General features: G+C 47.6%; 1 protein-coding gene across 1 annotated transcript in view; it reads left to right on the top strand.

Annotated features, from left to right (window-relative positions):
* The window catches only part of Sag (S-antigen visual arrestin), a 43,813-nt gene extending 28,267 nt beyond the window's left edge, over positions 1-15,546 (top strand). Inside the window, exons 10-15 of the mRNA XM_045148352.1 lie at positions 3,781-3,918; positions 6,824-6,901; positions 8,983-9,006; positions 11,839-11,894; positions 14,613-14,622; positions 15,295-15,546. Coding sequence (XP_045004287.1) covers positions 3,781-3,918; positions 6,824-6,901; positions 8,983-9,006; positions 11,839-11,894; positions 14,613-14,622; positions 15,295-15,406 — 418 coding nt within the window. The 3' untranslated portion in view covers positions 15,407-15,546. The remainder of the gene's footprint in view (positions 1-3,780; positions 3,919-6,823; positions 6,902-8,982; positions 9,007-11,838; positions 11,895-14,612; positions 14,623-15,294) is intronic.
* Positions 15,547-16,064: the final 518 nt, after the last annotated feature.

Here is a 16,064-nt window from a genome sequence, read left to right on the forward strand (position 1 = left end):
AGGAGAGAGAGAGAATGGGCACGCCAGGGCTTCCAGCCACTGCAAATGAACTCCAGATGCATACGCCCCCTTGTGCATCTGGCTAACATGGGTCCTGGGGAATCGAGGCTCGAACCAGTGTCCTTAGGCTTCACAGGCGAGCATTAACCGCTAAGCCATCTCTGCAGCCCATTGTTTTGTTTTGATGTAGCGTCTTGCTATAGCCCAGGCTGACTTGGAACTTACTATAGTCCCAGGCTAGCCTTAAACTCACAGCAATCCTTCCTCTTACCTCTGCCTCCCAAGTGCTGGGATTAAAAGGCATGTACCACCATGCCTGGCTCAGGACTGTATCTTTTTTAAAAATTTTTTTAGATTAAAAAAAATTTTTTGTTTGTTTTTTATTTATTTATTTGAAAGCGACAGACAGACAGAAAGAGGCAAAGAGAGAGAGAGAGAGAGAATGGGAACTTGCGAGGGCCTCCAGCCACTGCAAACAAACTCCAGACGCATGTGCCCCCTTGTGTATCTGGCTAACATGGGTCCTGGAGAGTTGAGCCTCGAACCAGGGTCCTTAGGCTTCACAGGCAAGTGCTTAACCGCTAAGCCATCTCTCCAGACCTAGATTTTTATTTATTTATTAGAGACAGAGAGAGAGAAAGAATGGGTGCGCCAGGCCTCCAGCCACTGCAAGCAAACTCCAGACACATGTGCCACCTTGTGTATCTGGCTTATGTAGGACCTGGAGAATCAAACCCGAGCCTTTAAACTTCACAGGCAAGCACCTTAAACATTAAGTCATCTCTCCAGCCCAGAACTGTATCTTTTGATCATCTCTTTAATCTGAAAACCTGTACCGATGAACACTGAACTAGAAACACAGATCCATTCTCAGCCGGCTATGAATGACTTTTCTCCCCGAACTAACTTAAAATGCAAAGAGAATCCTGCCAAGGATCCTCTGTACGGGTGTAGGAGGCCTGCCAACTTTTGCTTTGTGCCAGGATGTCACACAGATTCATTTAATACACAGGTGGGGGCTTGTTATGCACCCTCCCCCAAAAGTCTTTTTCCCTTCGGCTGGCGTGTTCTGAGTACTGTTGTGTACAGGAAGGGAGGGGCTGGCAGTGAGGAGAGAAAACTGATTCACTCAGATGATATTATATATTTAAAAGGTAACGTTAGGGTAAGATATTATTTTAAATTCAGCCTTACACTGGAGCAAAGGCTCAGTAGTTAAAGCCTCTGCTTGCAAAACCTTTTGGCCCAGGTTCATGCCCAAGCCACCCATATAAAGCCAGATGGATTTTTGTTTGCAGCAGGGAGAACCCTGGTGTGTCCATGCACATATACACATGCATACACAACACACACACAAATGAACAAACAAATAAAAATATCAGCATTAAGTTTAGATCTGCTGTGGCAGGAGGCAGGGCAGAACCACACTTTATGGCTGTCTTCCTTATGGGCCTTTCCCATATTTTATATATATATATATATATATATATATATATATATGTATGTATGTATGTATGTTTGTTTGTTTGGTTTTTTTTTTTTTGGCTTTTAGAGGTAGGGTCTCACTCTGGCTCAGGCTGACCTGGAATTCACTATGTAGTCTCAGGGTGGCCTCGAACTCACGGTGATCCTCCTACCTCTGCCTCCCGAGTGCTGGGATTAAAAGCATGCGCCACCACGCCTGGCACCTTTCCCATATTTTAGGGCACATTCTTTTTATTTTATTTTTATTTATTTATTATTTTGATAGAGGAAGAAAGAGAATGAATGGGTACACCAGGGCATTCAGCCACTGCAAACAAGCTCCAGATATATGTGCCACCTTGTGTGTCTGGCTTATGTGGGTCCTAGGGAATTGAACCTGGGTCCTTTGGCTTTCCAGGCTAAGCCATCTCTCCAGTCCTAGGGCACATTCTTGGTCCTGGGGAATCTTGTTCTTGACTGGTATTCTGTTAGATACTCAGTAACAATGGGGCAAATGAGTTTTCTCCTGACGTATAATCCATCATCTGGATTTCTTTCAAACATTTGGATGCATTTTGGGCCAGTGATTCCCAGGAGACTAGAAACCCATTCTAAGATCCCCTGTGGGTGGGGAAGATGGGAGTGGAAGTCGGGCCGGCTCACGTTAGCAGGCCTGTGTCATCAGAGACAAATACCACGACAACAAGCTCAGTGAGGAAAGATTTATCTTGGCTCATAGTTTCGGAGGTTTCAGTCCATCATGGTGGGGTGGGCATAACCGAGCAGCTCACATCATGGTGGCCAGAACGTGGAGAGAGTGAGTGTGTGGAGTGGAAGATCTCTCTCTCCGCCCTCCCATTTGATTCCATCTAGGCTCCCAGCCTAAGGGCTGGTGCCGCCCCCATTCAGGATAGGTCTTCCCCCTTAGTTAATCCTCTCTAGAAAGATTCTCACAGACACCCAGAGATGTGCTTCACTAATCTCCTAGGCACTTCTCAATCCAATCCAGCTGATAAGATTAATTATTACACCCAATCTCGACGGGAGGCCCCTCACAAGGTCACAGAGCAGGAGAAACTGACCCAGACCCCCAAGCTCCTGAGGACCCTGGGGCCTTGTTACAGCCCTGCAGCAAGTTCTGCTTCAGTAACAGCCATCACTCCAGCCTTGGGGACCTCCTTCCTACATTGGTCCCTCTTGTGGAGCAGTGTCAGCATTTCTCGGCTCATGGCAGATTTCACATCACTGAAGTGGGAGGATGTGGGCCGCCTGGGCTCAAGCAGAATTGTACAAACAACTTCCTGTATCCACCAGAGACAGGAGGAGCCCCAGCTGTCTTAAACTTCTCAGGGACAGCAAACAGGGAAGTCCTTCCTGTGAGAGGCATTTTAGGCTTCCAGATGTCTCTGAATTCGTTCAGGAAGTGGTCCTGATGCTGGCTCCCTGACAGACTCTTCAGGCCACACCCAGCTGTGTATGAGGGTACAGGGTATGCCACTGGCATGCTGGGTTCTGTCAGCCAACAACTTGCAGCTATGTGACCATGACCATAGGGCTGGCGCAACATGCGGGGACAGCTGTTAGACAACCCTTGCTCCCGCCCTGGGACCGGCATGTGGACTGCAGAGCCAGGCTTCTCAGACGCTGCTTTGGGATCCCAGCAATGCTGTGTCCCCAGTTAGACCCCAGAACTGTGTCTTGACCCATGCTTCCTCCAATCTATCAGATGGTGGAAAAGCCCCAGTGGAAAAAGCTGTGTGCTGCTTTGAACCCAAACTAGCCTGGGTCTGTGTGGCCCACAGTGGACCTGTTCACCGTCAGTCACACACTGCCCTTCTAGGGACAGCTTTTGGCAATAGCAGCTTTTCCTTCATGGGCTGTTTGCTGATACCAAAGGCTCTGCTGCCCGCTGCGGGATTCATGAAGTCTCAGGAGACCTTTAGGCCAGTTTGTCTAATTTGGTTTTTGGTATTTTTGCTTTGTTGTCTGTGAGACCGAATGTCACTATGTAGCCCAGGCTGGCAATCCTCCAGCCTCAGTCTCCTGAGAGCTGGGATTACAGCATGTGCCACTATCTCTAGCTATTGGTCTTTTTTAACTTCACAGAACGTTTTAGGAGTTTAGCAATTGGGAGCAGACTGAGAGGGTTGCAGAAATGTCTCAGTCTTGCTCCCGGGCTCCTATGGCGTCTCCCTGACACCATGCCCCTCTGCCCAGCAAGAAAGCTGCAACCCAGGACACTGCTCCATGGCAAACCGGATGTTGCGTGCTCCATGGTGGCTTGTGTGGTTACAAGTCTCTCTGTTCTTTCTCAAGAGAAAAAATACCACCAAACAGCACTTTGACCAAGACGCTGACGCTGGTGCCCTTGCTGGCTAACAACCGAGAAAGGAGAGGCATCGCGCTGGATGGGAAGATCAAGCATGAAGACACAAACCTGGCCTCCAGCACCATGTGAGTGTGTGAGGCTGCCAATGGGCCATTGCTACAGGCTGGTGCTACTCTGCCCTCAAGGCATGCGTGCAGGGTCACCCGCAGGACGGGCTACCGTGGGCAGCACAGAGTGCGGAAGTGGGAGTTGCTCCCACCTCACATGATGTGGGCACAGCCTTGCACCAATCCCAGCGCCACTGGTCTGCCCTGTGGGTGGCCCTTGGCAAGTGCCTTGAGCTCTGAGAACCTCCTTTCTTCCTGTCTGTAAAGTGGGGTGATCACAGTTCCAAGCTCATCCACTCAGTGGGACAATCCACGTAAGGTGTGATGCCCAACACCCAGAGTGCGCTCCAGGAGCGCCAGCTCTGACTTCCAGAAGAATCACTAGTTTATGTGGTGTCCTGGGCACACAGACCGCTTCGTATAGGTGGGGCTCTCATTCACTGGTTTCCATTGGGAAAGGCGGGGTGGGGGGTGCGTCTTGATGGTTGCATGTGTGCCCCAGATCTCCTTGAATACAAACACTGACTTGCTGGCCAGGAATGGGAGAACCGCTGGCTGGAGTCACACAGGAAGTCTAGAAACAGTAAAACTTTAGGGTAACCCTCCCGGGACACTGCTATCCGCCTTCCCAGGCTTCCATTCCTGGGAGACTGTGGGCTGGTGAACTGAGGGTGTGGGGCAGGATCCAAGACCCACCTTGAGGCCCACTTGCTGCCTTTTCCCCATGGAATGTGCTGGAGGCTCCCTCTTGGCCCCACTGTGCACCTCAGAGATGGTACCAATAGGCAAGAGACTGGTGTCTCTGACCCATGTGAACCCAGCTCAAATTCTGTGAGACCAGCAGTGGGGACCTTTTAGAAAGAAGGTGAGAGTCAAAGGATTGTTTTAAAAAATATTTTTATGTTTTTATTTTCAAGCAGAGAGAGCTAAGAGAGAGAGAGAGAGAGAATGGGTGCAACAGAGCCTATTGCCACTATAACAAACACCAAATGAATGTACAAAGTGTGCATCTGGCTGTTCATAGGTACTGGAGAATTGAACTTGGCAACCAGGCTTTGTAAGCAAGCACTTTTCACCACTAAGCTATCTCTCCAGCCCTCTGATAAGTTTCCGTGTTATGAGTGTGCTGCTCATGAAGCCCAGGGAGAAAGCAAGAGGGAAACTGATGTTGTAGAACAATTGCAGGGTTGAAGGGTTCAATGACTCTGACAGCAACATTAGCGCTGCGTGCTGCCAAGGTACATCACAATAGCAGAGTGGCTTCTAAGCACGCACGTCTCTCCGCCTCACAGTCATTGGATGGGTAAGAAGGCTGTCACTTAGACCAGAACGAGGGCTTCATCCAGGGTCACCGGGTCAGTTAGTGGCAGAGCAAAGTGTACTCCTTGCTGACTCTCCTGCTCAGGAAGGGAACAGGGACAGAGCACGCAGGGAACTCTAGGGCATGTGCCACAGCATGTTCTCTTCCTGGTTGCTGGGCTCCATTTGGCACCAGGTAAAGAATCAGTGCCAGCAAAGGGCTGGGGTCCCAGCTCGGGCCTCTGATGTGTCTCCATCCAGTGGTTGAGGAGCAAAGCTCTTTAAGGAGCACTGTGGTCTTGGGATCACACGTTCCATCAGAAGACTCCCAGGGCTGGACATGGTTTGTGAGACTGAAGCACACCTAGCTGTGTCTCAGAACCCTGAGCTGCCCACATAACCTCTCTGTCCTCTGCCTCTGCCTCCCATTTTCAGGGTTCTCTACCATGATTTATGTCATGATTCACATTATCTTGGTTATTTTCTAATATCTTATTTTTATTTATTTATTTATTTGACAGAGAAAGAGAGAGAGAGAGAGAATGGGCACGTCAGGGTCTCCAGCCACTGCAAATGAACTCCAGATGGGTGCACCCCCTTGTGCATCTGGCTAACGTGGGTCCTGGGGGAATCGAACCTGGGTCCTTTGGCTTTGCAGGCAAATACCTTAACTGCTAAGCCATCCCTCCAGCCATCTTGGTTATTTTTTTTATGCCTTAATTCCTATTGTTGGACATCTTAAGTCCCCCCTACATTGGATCACGGGAGATAATAACTTGTGACAAAATGTCCACTGTGGTACATGTCAGATAGCGCATATGGCATGAGTGCTCACGAAGCTTGCAGTGAGAGTTCTGTCGAGGATGGTTATACTAAACTCTCTCAATATCTTAATATCAGCCACTCACTTAAGTGAGTTCTCCTTTCATGACCAGTGCAATGATGGCAACACTGGGTGCTGGGGACATTCTCGAACAATCATGATTCCACAACCTCGCTACTGTAGCGTGTCCATGTGCCTTTCATAGAACAGAGCAAAGAGGAAGGCAGCCTGGTGCTGCCTGGCTTTATACAGAAAGGGTTCATCACTAAGGTGTTGGGGGAGCAAAAGAAGGGGAGGAGGACCTTACGGGCAGGTTTGGGGTTGGTAAAAGCTCATCAGGCATAGCTGAGTAAAAGGTGGCCAAGTCAGCTCACAGATTATCTGCCAAGGCTGTAGCCTGGATACACTTCCTGGCTGCAGGGGACATATGCTACTGAGATATATCACCTGTGGGGGGGGCAAGCCTGGGGGAGAATTCCGGGCTGATGGGTGGCGGCCAGCTCAGGAAGAGGGAGGTGGCAGGAGGATAAGATCTACTGGGTGACCAGATTAAGTGCGTATCAGTGGAAGTCAAGCTCCGAGAAGGACAAGTGCTCTGCCCTCTGTGGATGCCATAGAGGAAGATGTCGGAGCCTTACTCCCTACTCCACAAGTGGGCAAAATCCTGTAGCCAGCATGGTGATGTTTGCTAGTTCTGAGACAGCACCTTCAGGACAGCAGTGCTGCAGAGGGAGGGAAAGGTCCCTAGATCAGCTCTGATTGTCTCTGCTCTCGTTGTCCTTCTCCTTTCTGTGTGGACAGCATCAAGGAGGGCATTGACCGCACTGTCCTGGGGATCCTGGTGTCATACCACATCAAGGTGAAGCTCACAGTGTCAGGGTAAGTGGCAGCTAGCTGGATCTGCCATCTTGGCCTTGGGCAGTTTGGATAGCTCCTCTCCTGGACAACTGGTGGGCAGACAGCAAGGGAGACCCATGGAGTCTACTGATTCCCGAGTGAGTGGATTTCATGCATGGTTCCGTATGCCAGCTTCCACAGTCCTTCTGGTGACAACACCCATCTGGAAAAGCAGGCTGAAGTATATGCACCATAGGACCGCTTAGCCAAGGGTACATTTTTATCCCAGTGAAGGTGACAGCAAGAATAAAAGTCAGCGTAGTTCTATATAGCAATTGCCCACTAAATCTTCCTTTATTCATGGTGGTGTGATGGCTCATGTCTTTAATCCCAATGCTTGGAAGATTGGGGTAAAAGGATCATGAGGCCTGGGCTATATAGACTCTGTCTCAAACAAAACAAAACAAAACAAACAAACAAACAAAAAAAAAAACCTAAGTAGAACATGGTAGCACATACCTATAATCCTAGTACCTGGAAGGTAGACAACCAAGGATCAGGAGTTCAAGGCTGCCCTCAGCTATATAAGGAGTTTAAGGTCAGCCTGGGCTACATGGGACCTTGTCTCAAAAACAATTTTTTTTTTAAAGCCTGCAGAGCTGGGTAATCCTGTTACTACACTGCAAGTTGGAGGCCACCCTGGCCTATATATCCTGGACCAACCAGGATTACAAAGGAGACCCGGCTTCATGCCAGGCATGGTGGCGCACGCCTTTAATCCCAGCACTCAGGAGGCAGAGGTAGGAGGATTGCCATGAGTTCAAGGTCACCCTGAGACTACATAGTGAATTCCAGGTCAGCCTGGGCCAGAGTGAGACCCTACCTCAAAAAAAAAAAAAAAAAAAAAGGAGACCTGGCTTCATACACACACACACACACACACGTTTATGTATTTCTTTATGTTTGAATCTTAGACACATCTAACAATCCTAAAGGAGAGAGGCCTTCCTTCTTTGAACATGATTTGACATAATCAGGAATCTCCTTTTGACACAAAAGTGCTGATAGTTAGAGTTCTAAGTAAACTGCTGTTTTTTTTCTTTTTCTTTCTTTTTTTTTTTTTTGGTTGAAATCAGTATCCTTAATCTCATTAAAAGAAAAAAACTTGAATTCTCATTTTCCTTCCAAGTTCCTTTGCCAAAGGCTCTGACCTTTTACCTTGATGGGCCGTTGTCAGCTTGGCCATCAAAGGCAAGTCCCCACACATGTCCCATATTGCTAAAGAGTTCTCCAAATTTTGCTCAGGGCAATAAAGAACCTGGGCCTGATTTGGACATCTTATCCGCTCAGTTCCTGCACTCCTTGTGTTTTCCAAACTGGATGGTGTTTCTGCCCTTTTCCCTCTGAGGAGCTAAAAACAGCCTGGAGTTTCATTTTATAGTCAAGAAAAGCAAATAGTTGGTCCTCCAAATCTTTGGGTTCCATATATGAGATTTCAACAAAGCACAGGTTGAAATTTTGGTGGGGGGGAATTGTGTCTAACCAAGACGTGTGCAGATTTTCATCATTTATTCCCCAAACAATGCAGTCTAATAACTGTATAGCCTTTATGTCGTATTGGGCATTGTGAGGGATTTAGAGACGTTAGAATGCAGAGGAAGATGTGTGAAGGTCAGACGCAAATCCTAGGTGGTTTTCTGGAAGAGACTTGAGCACCCACCAGGGATTCTGGAACCAATCCCCCATGGACACTGAGCGACAGGGACAGTTGTAAATAGCACTGCACCATGACCCCTGTGGCTGAGAAATTTTATTTCTTGCCTTCCGATTTTGGTTTTTAGACAAGAGTCCCAGTATGTAGCCCATACTGAGGGCGTAAATTTCAGTCCTGTTGCCTCAGCTGAGAAATTCTGATCTGTGCCCTATTTCTTGAACCCAAGGATCCCACTTCTTGAGTCATCCTCTGGGGAAAGAGAGGTGATCCGCAGAGAGACAGGGCTGAAGATGAGCTTTAAGGGAGGCAACCTGGAAAGTCACGCATTAGCACGAAGGAGATCTGAGGGTGGGTAGTGGTTGGTTGCGTTGGGGACAGTCACCACAGCTCTGCATTTTGTGCTTTCTAGCTTCCTGGGAGAGCTCACCTCCAGGTAAGCCTCTTCTCCTTCCTTCTGCACTCAGTTCCCAGTAAGTCAAGGACAATGAACCTGGGGCTCAGCACACTGATAAAGACTGGTTGGTGTTTGTGCTCTGGGGCTCCATGAGGGAGGGATACCCCCGTCTCTGGATGTGTCGTGAGATGCTCAGCCAGTAGGTGAGGCTGTAACTCATGTAACTCATAGGTAGGCCTTCACTTGGGCAAGGATACACACATGCACATGCACATGCATACGCACACCCCAGAAAACTGGCACACTCCATGAGACTACGTGTGTGCGTGGGTTACAATGCATATGAGTTTTATCATTTTAACCTTTTTTTTTTTTTTGAGGTAGGGTCTCACTCTAGCCCAGGCTGACCTGGAATTCACTATGGAGTCTCAGGGTGGCCTCAAACTCATGGCAGTCCTCCTACCTCTGCCTCCCAAGTGCTGGGATTAAAGCTTGGGCCACCACGTCCGGCCCACATCCAGCCTGTCTTTTTTTTTTTTTTTTAAATATATTTTATTTATTTGAGAGAGAGAGAGGCAGAAAGTGGGCACACCAAGGCCTCCAGCCACTGCAAATAAACTCCAGATGCATGCACCCCTTTGGGCATCTGGTTTACTTGGGTCCTGGAGAATTGAATTGGGGTCCTTTGGCTTGGCAGGCAAAGGCCTTAACCATCTCTCCAGCCCCATCTTAACCATTTTAAGTGCATAACTTTAGCACAATTAAATATATTTAACAATGTTTGCAACCACTGTCACTACCTAAGTTCAGAACACTTTTGTCATCTGAAAAGGAAACCACGTCCTTGCTGAGTAATCACTTCTACTTTCCTCAGCCCCTGGAAACCACTGACTAGCTTTTTACTAGTAGGTTCACTCCTCCGGGCTAGCACCTCTGAGTAGATGCTCACGGCCCAAGCCTAGCCTTGGTGACGGGCTTCGTCACTCAGTACAGTGCTTCCAAGGTCTGCCTCTGTCATGGCATGCGTAGTACTCATTCCTTCTTACGACGGGGTGATATTCCACCGTACAGATAGACTGCCTTTGTTTATTCATCTGTTGGTGTGAACACACAATCACAACTCTCATCTCAATGTGAATGAGAGCTAGTTTATTCTGGAGCCAAAGATGAATGACTACGACCCGGGAATACAGATTGTTCTAACATGGTGACAATCTTATGACCAAAGAAGTGGTAAATCAGCCAGGTGTGGTAGCACATGCCTTGAATCCCAGTACTTGGGAGGCAGAGGGAGGAGGATCGCCATGAGTTCCAGGCCACCCTGAGAGAGAGACTACATAGCGAATTCCAGGTCAGCCTGGCCTAGAAGACCCTACCTCAAAAAAAAAGTGGTAAATCAAGATATTTGTCAGATATATTGGTAGGAATATCAGGTAGGCAGGTTGTAGCAAAGCAGGGAGATCTATCTCCGCTGTAGGCCTCAGATGCTCTCTGATGACATTCCTAGCCTTTGGGTTGGTGGAAGCAAGCAGTCTGTTAATACGTTCCAAAGGGTTTACCTGACAGTCACAGTCACAGGATATTAAGTCTCTCTCCCTCCCTCCCTCCCTCCCTCCCTCCCTCCCTCCCTCCCTCCCTCCCTCCCTCCCTCCCTCCCTCCCTCTCTCTCTCTCTCTCTCTCTCTCTCTCTCTCTCTCACACACACACACACACACACACACACAGGCCATAAATAGCTACCAAGGGCTAAAGATAGCCCAAGATAGTTTGGCAACATTTCAGCTCTGCACAGCCAGACGCTCGAATGGGTCAACCAGCCTGGCAGAGTCTTCAACAAAGGCGCAGCTTGCTTGCTTGCTTGCTTCCTTGCTTGCTTCCTTGCTTCCTTCCTTCCTTCCTTCCTTCCTTTCTTCCCTGAGAACTTTAGTTCATTGTTTATACTTGGGTCGTTTCTACCTTTTGGTGACTGTGAATAATGACAAATGTCTTTGGAACCACGCACAGAAAACCAACAAGCACGGACATATTTGAGACAATCATTGACCTGACAGTCTTTTGTCCCGATCTTAGCATCTCTGTCCCTTACCTGGAACACAGGTGACATCTTCTCATCTACACCTGGTCTGCATCTGGGTCACTGTGAATAGGTCACGCTGGGTTGGCACCAGCACGTCCTGGGATGCAAGGATAGCTTCCGCTGCTCACCCCTTCTCCCACCTTTCCATTCCTCCTGCCTGTGGAATCCACTTCTGCTCTCCTTCCCTCCCTTTCCTGTAAATTCTAAGTGTCCCAAAGCCCTTTAGCTCCCTTTGGTGGAAGCTGCACCATCTCTCTGTTCTGCTCTTTGGCAAGAGAGTGAGTCTGTCCTCAACATGCCAGCCTCACGCAGATTTTAGTACGTTCAAATGTTGTGCTTTGCTACAAGGAATAATTATTAAAACTAACGCACCCCTCCGCTGGGAGTTACCTCCTCTCTCCCACAATGTCACGTCACTACAACTAATAACCAGGATACCAGGGATTTGAAAGCACTGTGGGCCGCAGCCAGGCCTGAGTGACGTTCCTGGACCACATTCCAGGGAATAATTTCAAATTCCTGCTTGACCACTTCCTGATTTCTGTTGTGTTGTGTTGTGTTTTGAATCCCGCTGAACTGTCTTTTAGCTTGGGCACGGGGATCTTTGGTGAATCTCTGCAGTCATGGCCTTTGCTGTGTAATTTGTAATTGTGTGTGTGCATGTGCGTGTGTGCATGTGTGCGTGTGTATGCATGTGCGTGCATGAATGCGTGTGCATGTGTGCATGTGCATGTGTGCACACTTACATGTGCAAGCGCACATTCTCACCAAGCTGCATTCTTTTCCTTATCCAGTGAAGTGGCCACTGAAGTACCTTTCCGCCTCATGCACCCCCAGCCCGAGGATCCAGGTCAGTCACGCCATTACCTGGGCCGTCTATCCATTCATTCACTATGGCAGACGTAGTACCCATTCCTTCCTGGTTTCTTTGACTCTGAGCATGGGAGTCACTGGGTGTTGTCCATGAGTGACCAGGTCATTCCAGAGAAGGGAGAGGTCCCCTGCTCAGTAAGGAACGTGGCTACCCCCTGTCCCAATGTGGAAGGTAGCACCCCTGCTCTTGGATGGGGACAACTGTGAGGTTTTATTGGGAGTGGTTTCAGAGCAGACACTCTGCTGTCGACAGACCTGGATTTAGATTCAGAGATGATTTAGGTGACAAATAGATGTAAGAGCCTGAAGCATCGCATTTTATTTAGAAGTCAATGGCCGCATGTTTCATTTGGAAGTGTTAGCAGGCAGTTAGAAGATGATGTATTTTTTAAAGAGGCAATTGTATTGAGACTACAGAAAATGCTAGAGAAACCTTGGCCACGGTTCTCAACACCTCAGTTCATCTGATAATAACTCCATTGGTTCCTGTGTGGATACAAGAGTCACACAAAGCCAGGTGTGGTGGCACACGCTTTTAATCCCAGCACTCGCCTTTAATCCTAGCACTCAGGAAGCAGAGGTAGGAAGATTGCCATGAGTTCGAGACCACCCTGAAACTATGTAACTACATAGTGAATTCCAGGTCAGCCTGGGTTAGAATGAGACCCTACCTCAAAAAACAAACAAACAAAAAACCCAAAACAAAACAAAAAACCCACAAGTTTGTTTACACTCAAAACCATTGCATTGTCACTGCCAAGAAGAGAAGTGGTTGGCATGTGAAGAGAGCTCAGATAAGCTTTCCAAAGAATAGGCATGGTGGCACACATGTAACCCCAACATTCAGGAAGCTGAGGTAGGAGGGTTGTAAATTCGAGACCAGCCCAGGCCACATAATATAGCAAGAGCCTGTCTCAAAAACAAAACAAAAACCCAGGCATGGTGGCACATGCCTTTAATCCCAGCACTTGGGAGGCTGAGGTAGGTGGATTGCCATGAGTTCGAGGCCACCCTAAGACTATATAGTGAATTCTAGGTCCATCTGGGCTAGAGTGAGACCCTACCTCGAAAGAAAAAATAATAAAATAAATAAAAGTTTAAAAATCTCAAAATATCCTTGCCAAGTATTTTATATTCAGACTCTCAAAGTATTTTGCCAAAAGCTTCCCTTGGGGGAAAATACAGCCTAGTTAAACATTTTTTATTCACTTATGCTTGCATCATTAAAATGCTATTTTTTACATTTATTTGGGGCTAATTAGGATTGTAATCCAGGAAAAACATAGGTTTAAACAGTCTTGAAAATTTTCTTCCCAAATATATCGCTCTCTTTCAGTTTTTCTTGCTTTTCTGTTTCTTTCTTTTCCTTCCTTCCTTCCTTCCTTCCTTCCTTCCTTCCTTCCTTCCTTCCTTCTTTCTTTCTCTCTCTCTCTCTATCTCTCTATCTCTTTTCTTTCTTTCTATCTATCTTTCTTTCTGTGTTGAGGACAGAGATCAAGGTTTTCCAGGTAGGGTTTCACGCTGGTCCAGGCTAACCTGAAATTCACTCTGTAGTCTCAGTGTGGTGTCAAACTCACAGTGATCCTCCTACCTCTGACTCCTGAGTGCTGGGATTAAAGGTTCAAGGCTCTATTCCCCAGTACCCATGTTAGCCAGATGCACGAGGTGGCACATGCATCTGGAGTTCATTTGCAGTGGCTGGAGCCCTGGCACGCCCATTCTCTCTATCTATCTGCCTCTTTCTCTCTTTGTTACTCTCAAATAAATAAATAAAAATAAACAAATAATTTAAAGAAAACCCCTGAGGGTCCTAGAGAGGTCCTTGGTCTTTAGTGTACACTCACTCTGGGATACTATCAAGTCCCAGGTGTCATTCTTTGAGAGCCTGATAGGATGTGCCTGAACCTGCATTCTCAGATTCCATGGTGACCCCCTGGCTTCCATGGCATCTGAAGAGCACTTGTGGAGAAATACTTTGAAAAGAAGAGCATCAGGAGGGGAGGGAAATTAGGGAAAGAGTTCTAGAGATGAGCTTGTGGCAGCTTCATTTCAGGAGAAGAGTTATAGCTGGGTGTATTGCTTGGCGTTCGAACACTTGCCTAGCTTGTGCCAGATCCCGAGGAGGTTTCCATCCCTGGGAACACTCACACATGAACACACACACACACACGGTTAGGTTTGCAGACAGAAGCAAAGAAGCAGAAATCATATGCAATGATATGAATTCTATGTCTCCAGGCCTCAGATTACAGTCACCTACAGGGAGATATTTTCCTAGTACCGTGACACAGAATCGTTGTGACCTCAAAAAGTAAAACCAGGACTGGTACCTCACACCTGTAATCCCAGCACTTATGAGGCTGAGGCAGGAAGATTGCCACAGTCTAAGCCTAGCATGGGCTACATACAAAGTGAGTGCCAGCCCACCCAGCGCAACCATAGCAAGATCCTGATTCAAAAGAAAGAAGTGGGAGAGGAACAGAAGAGGGTAATGGGGGTGTGCATATGTTCAAAAAATGGTATATATGTATGAAAATGTCATAGTGAAGCTCATTATTATGTATAATATATGTATGTCAATAAAAGCTAAATAAAGAATTTTTGCTAATATCTCTTCCCCTTGTTCTCCCCCTCTCTCCTCCAACCTCTCTCTCTCTCTCTCTCTGTCCTTCTCACTTTCATTTTGGGTGTGCAGCAAAAGAAAGGTGAGTCATTTGAATGCTGTCTCAGTGTCTCTGTGCTCGGCGATGTCTCTCCTGCACAAACCCTCCTGGAGTCTGTCCACATCTCCCTGTCCTTTGCTGTCAGGCTTCAGGCTTGTGCACATGCAGTTATGCAGTTATGCTGGGTGTGTCTTTTGTTCCATGGGTTTTTCTCGTATAAAAAGCCTTAATTGGGTATGGTGGCTGGCCCACTGGGAGAAGAAAACAAGAGGATCACCATCTCAAAACAAACAAAAAGAGAGAGAAGGAGAAGAGAGGGAGGGAAGGAGAGGAAAAAGGAGACTGAGAGAGAGAGAGAGAGAGAGAGAGAGACAGAGAAAATTAATAATAAAAATGAACCTAGAAGCCGTGTATGGTGACGCACACTTTTAATCACAGCACTTGGGAGGCAGAAGTAGGAGGATCACTGTGAGTTCAAGGCCAGCCTGAGATTACATAGTGAATTCCAGGTCAACCTGGGCTAGAGCGAGACCCTACCTAGAAAAACCCAAAAAAGAAAACAAAAAACAAAACAAAAAAAAAAAAAAAAAAAAAACAGGTCTTGGGCAAACACAGCTCCTTTACTGAAAAGGAAGATGAAAGGTCTTGTCTCACTCCTTCGTCTTCAGCGTCGAAGAGTGTGCGCTGATCAGCATGTCGTCTGCTTTCTCTTAGCATCCAGGACGAAAATTTGGTTTTTGAGGAGTTTGCTCGCCAAAATCTGAAAGATGTGGGAGAAAATGCCGAAGAGAAGCCGGCCAAGGAGGAGGCCGGCCCGGATGAGTGAAGGAGAGTTGGCTCAGATGCCAGCAAACAGCCTGTAGTTCCCGATGTCACAGGCCAAGTCCTTGTCAGCCTTCACGGTTATGCTACATACGAAAGTATGAACTTCCCTCCCAGAAATAAAGTGTGTCTGTGTGTCCCCTAGCTGTGAGTCAGGTTGTTTGGCTGGGGCACTGGGTGTATGTCACTGACGTAAGAAGCTACTGCCCTTTGGGTCCCTGGAGCCTGAGAGTGAGGGGTGACATCAAGCAAACAAAGGTCACCTTCCGTAGAATAGCTCAGTGCTGGCAAGAAAGCTGTTAGGCACCCTGCTTGCCCACTTGGGGCCTGTATTGTCTAGGACTTTCTAGGATTCTTACGGGGTCTAAACCCCTTCTCTGGAAACACATGGGGGTAGCTTTGATTTTCTGACTCACTCTAACTCCTGAGAGAACAGGGCAGAAAACAGGTGTAGGCAAAAATACCCTTGTGATTCCACTTTGGGTCCGAACCCTGCCTGAGCTCTGGGTTGTTGTTTAGATAAACTTTGACTGCGAACCTGCAGCCAGACATGGCTGACATTAGGTAGACAGGGCAGGAATGAAGCAGAGAGGCCCTAGCGTGGTCACAGAACCAAACTGAGCCACTATGCCTGCATGGGCAGAGGCCAGCCAGGCCCTGGG

Source organism: Jaculus jaculus, chromosome 4 (assembly GCF_020740685.1).
Source record: "Jaculus jaculus isolate mJacJac1 chromosome 4, mJacJac1.mat.Y.cur, whole genome shotgun sequence".
NCBI classification, from domain to species: Eukaryota; Metazoa; Chordata; class Mammalia; order Rodentia; family Dipodidae; genus Jaculus; species Jaculus jaculus.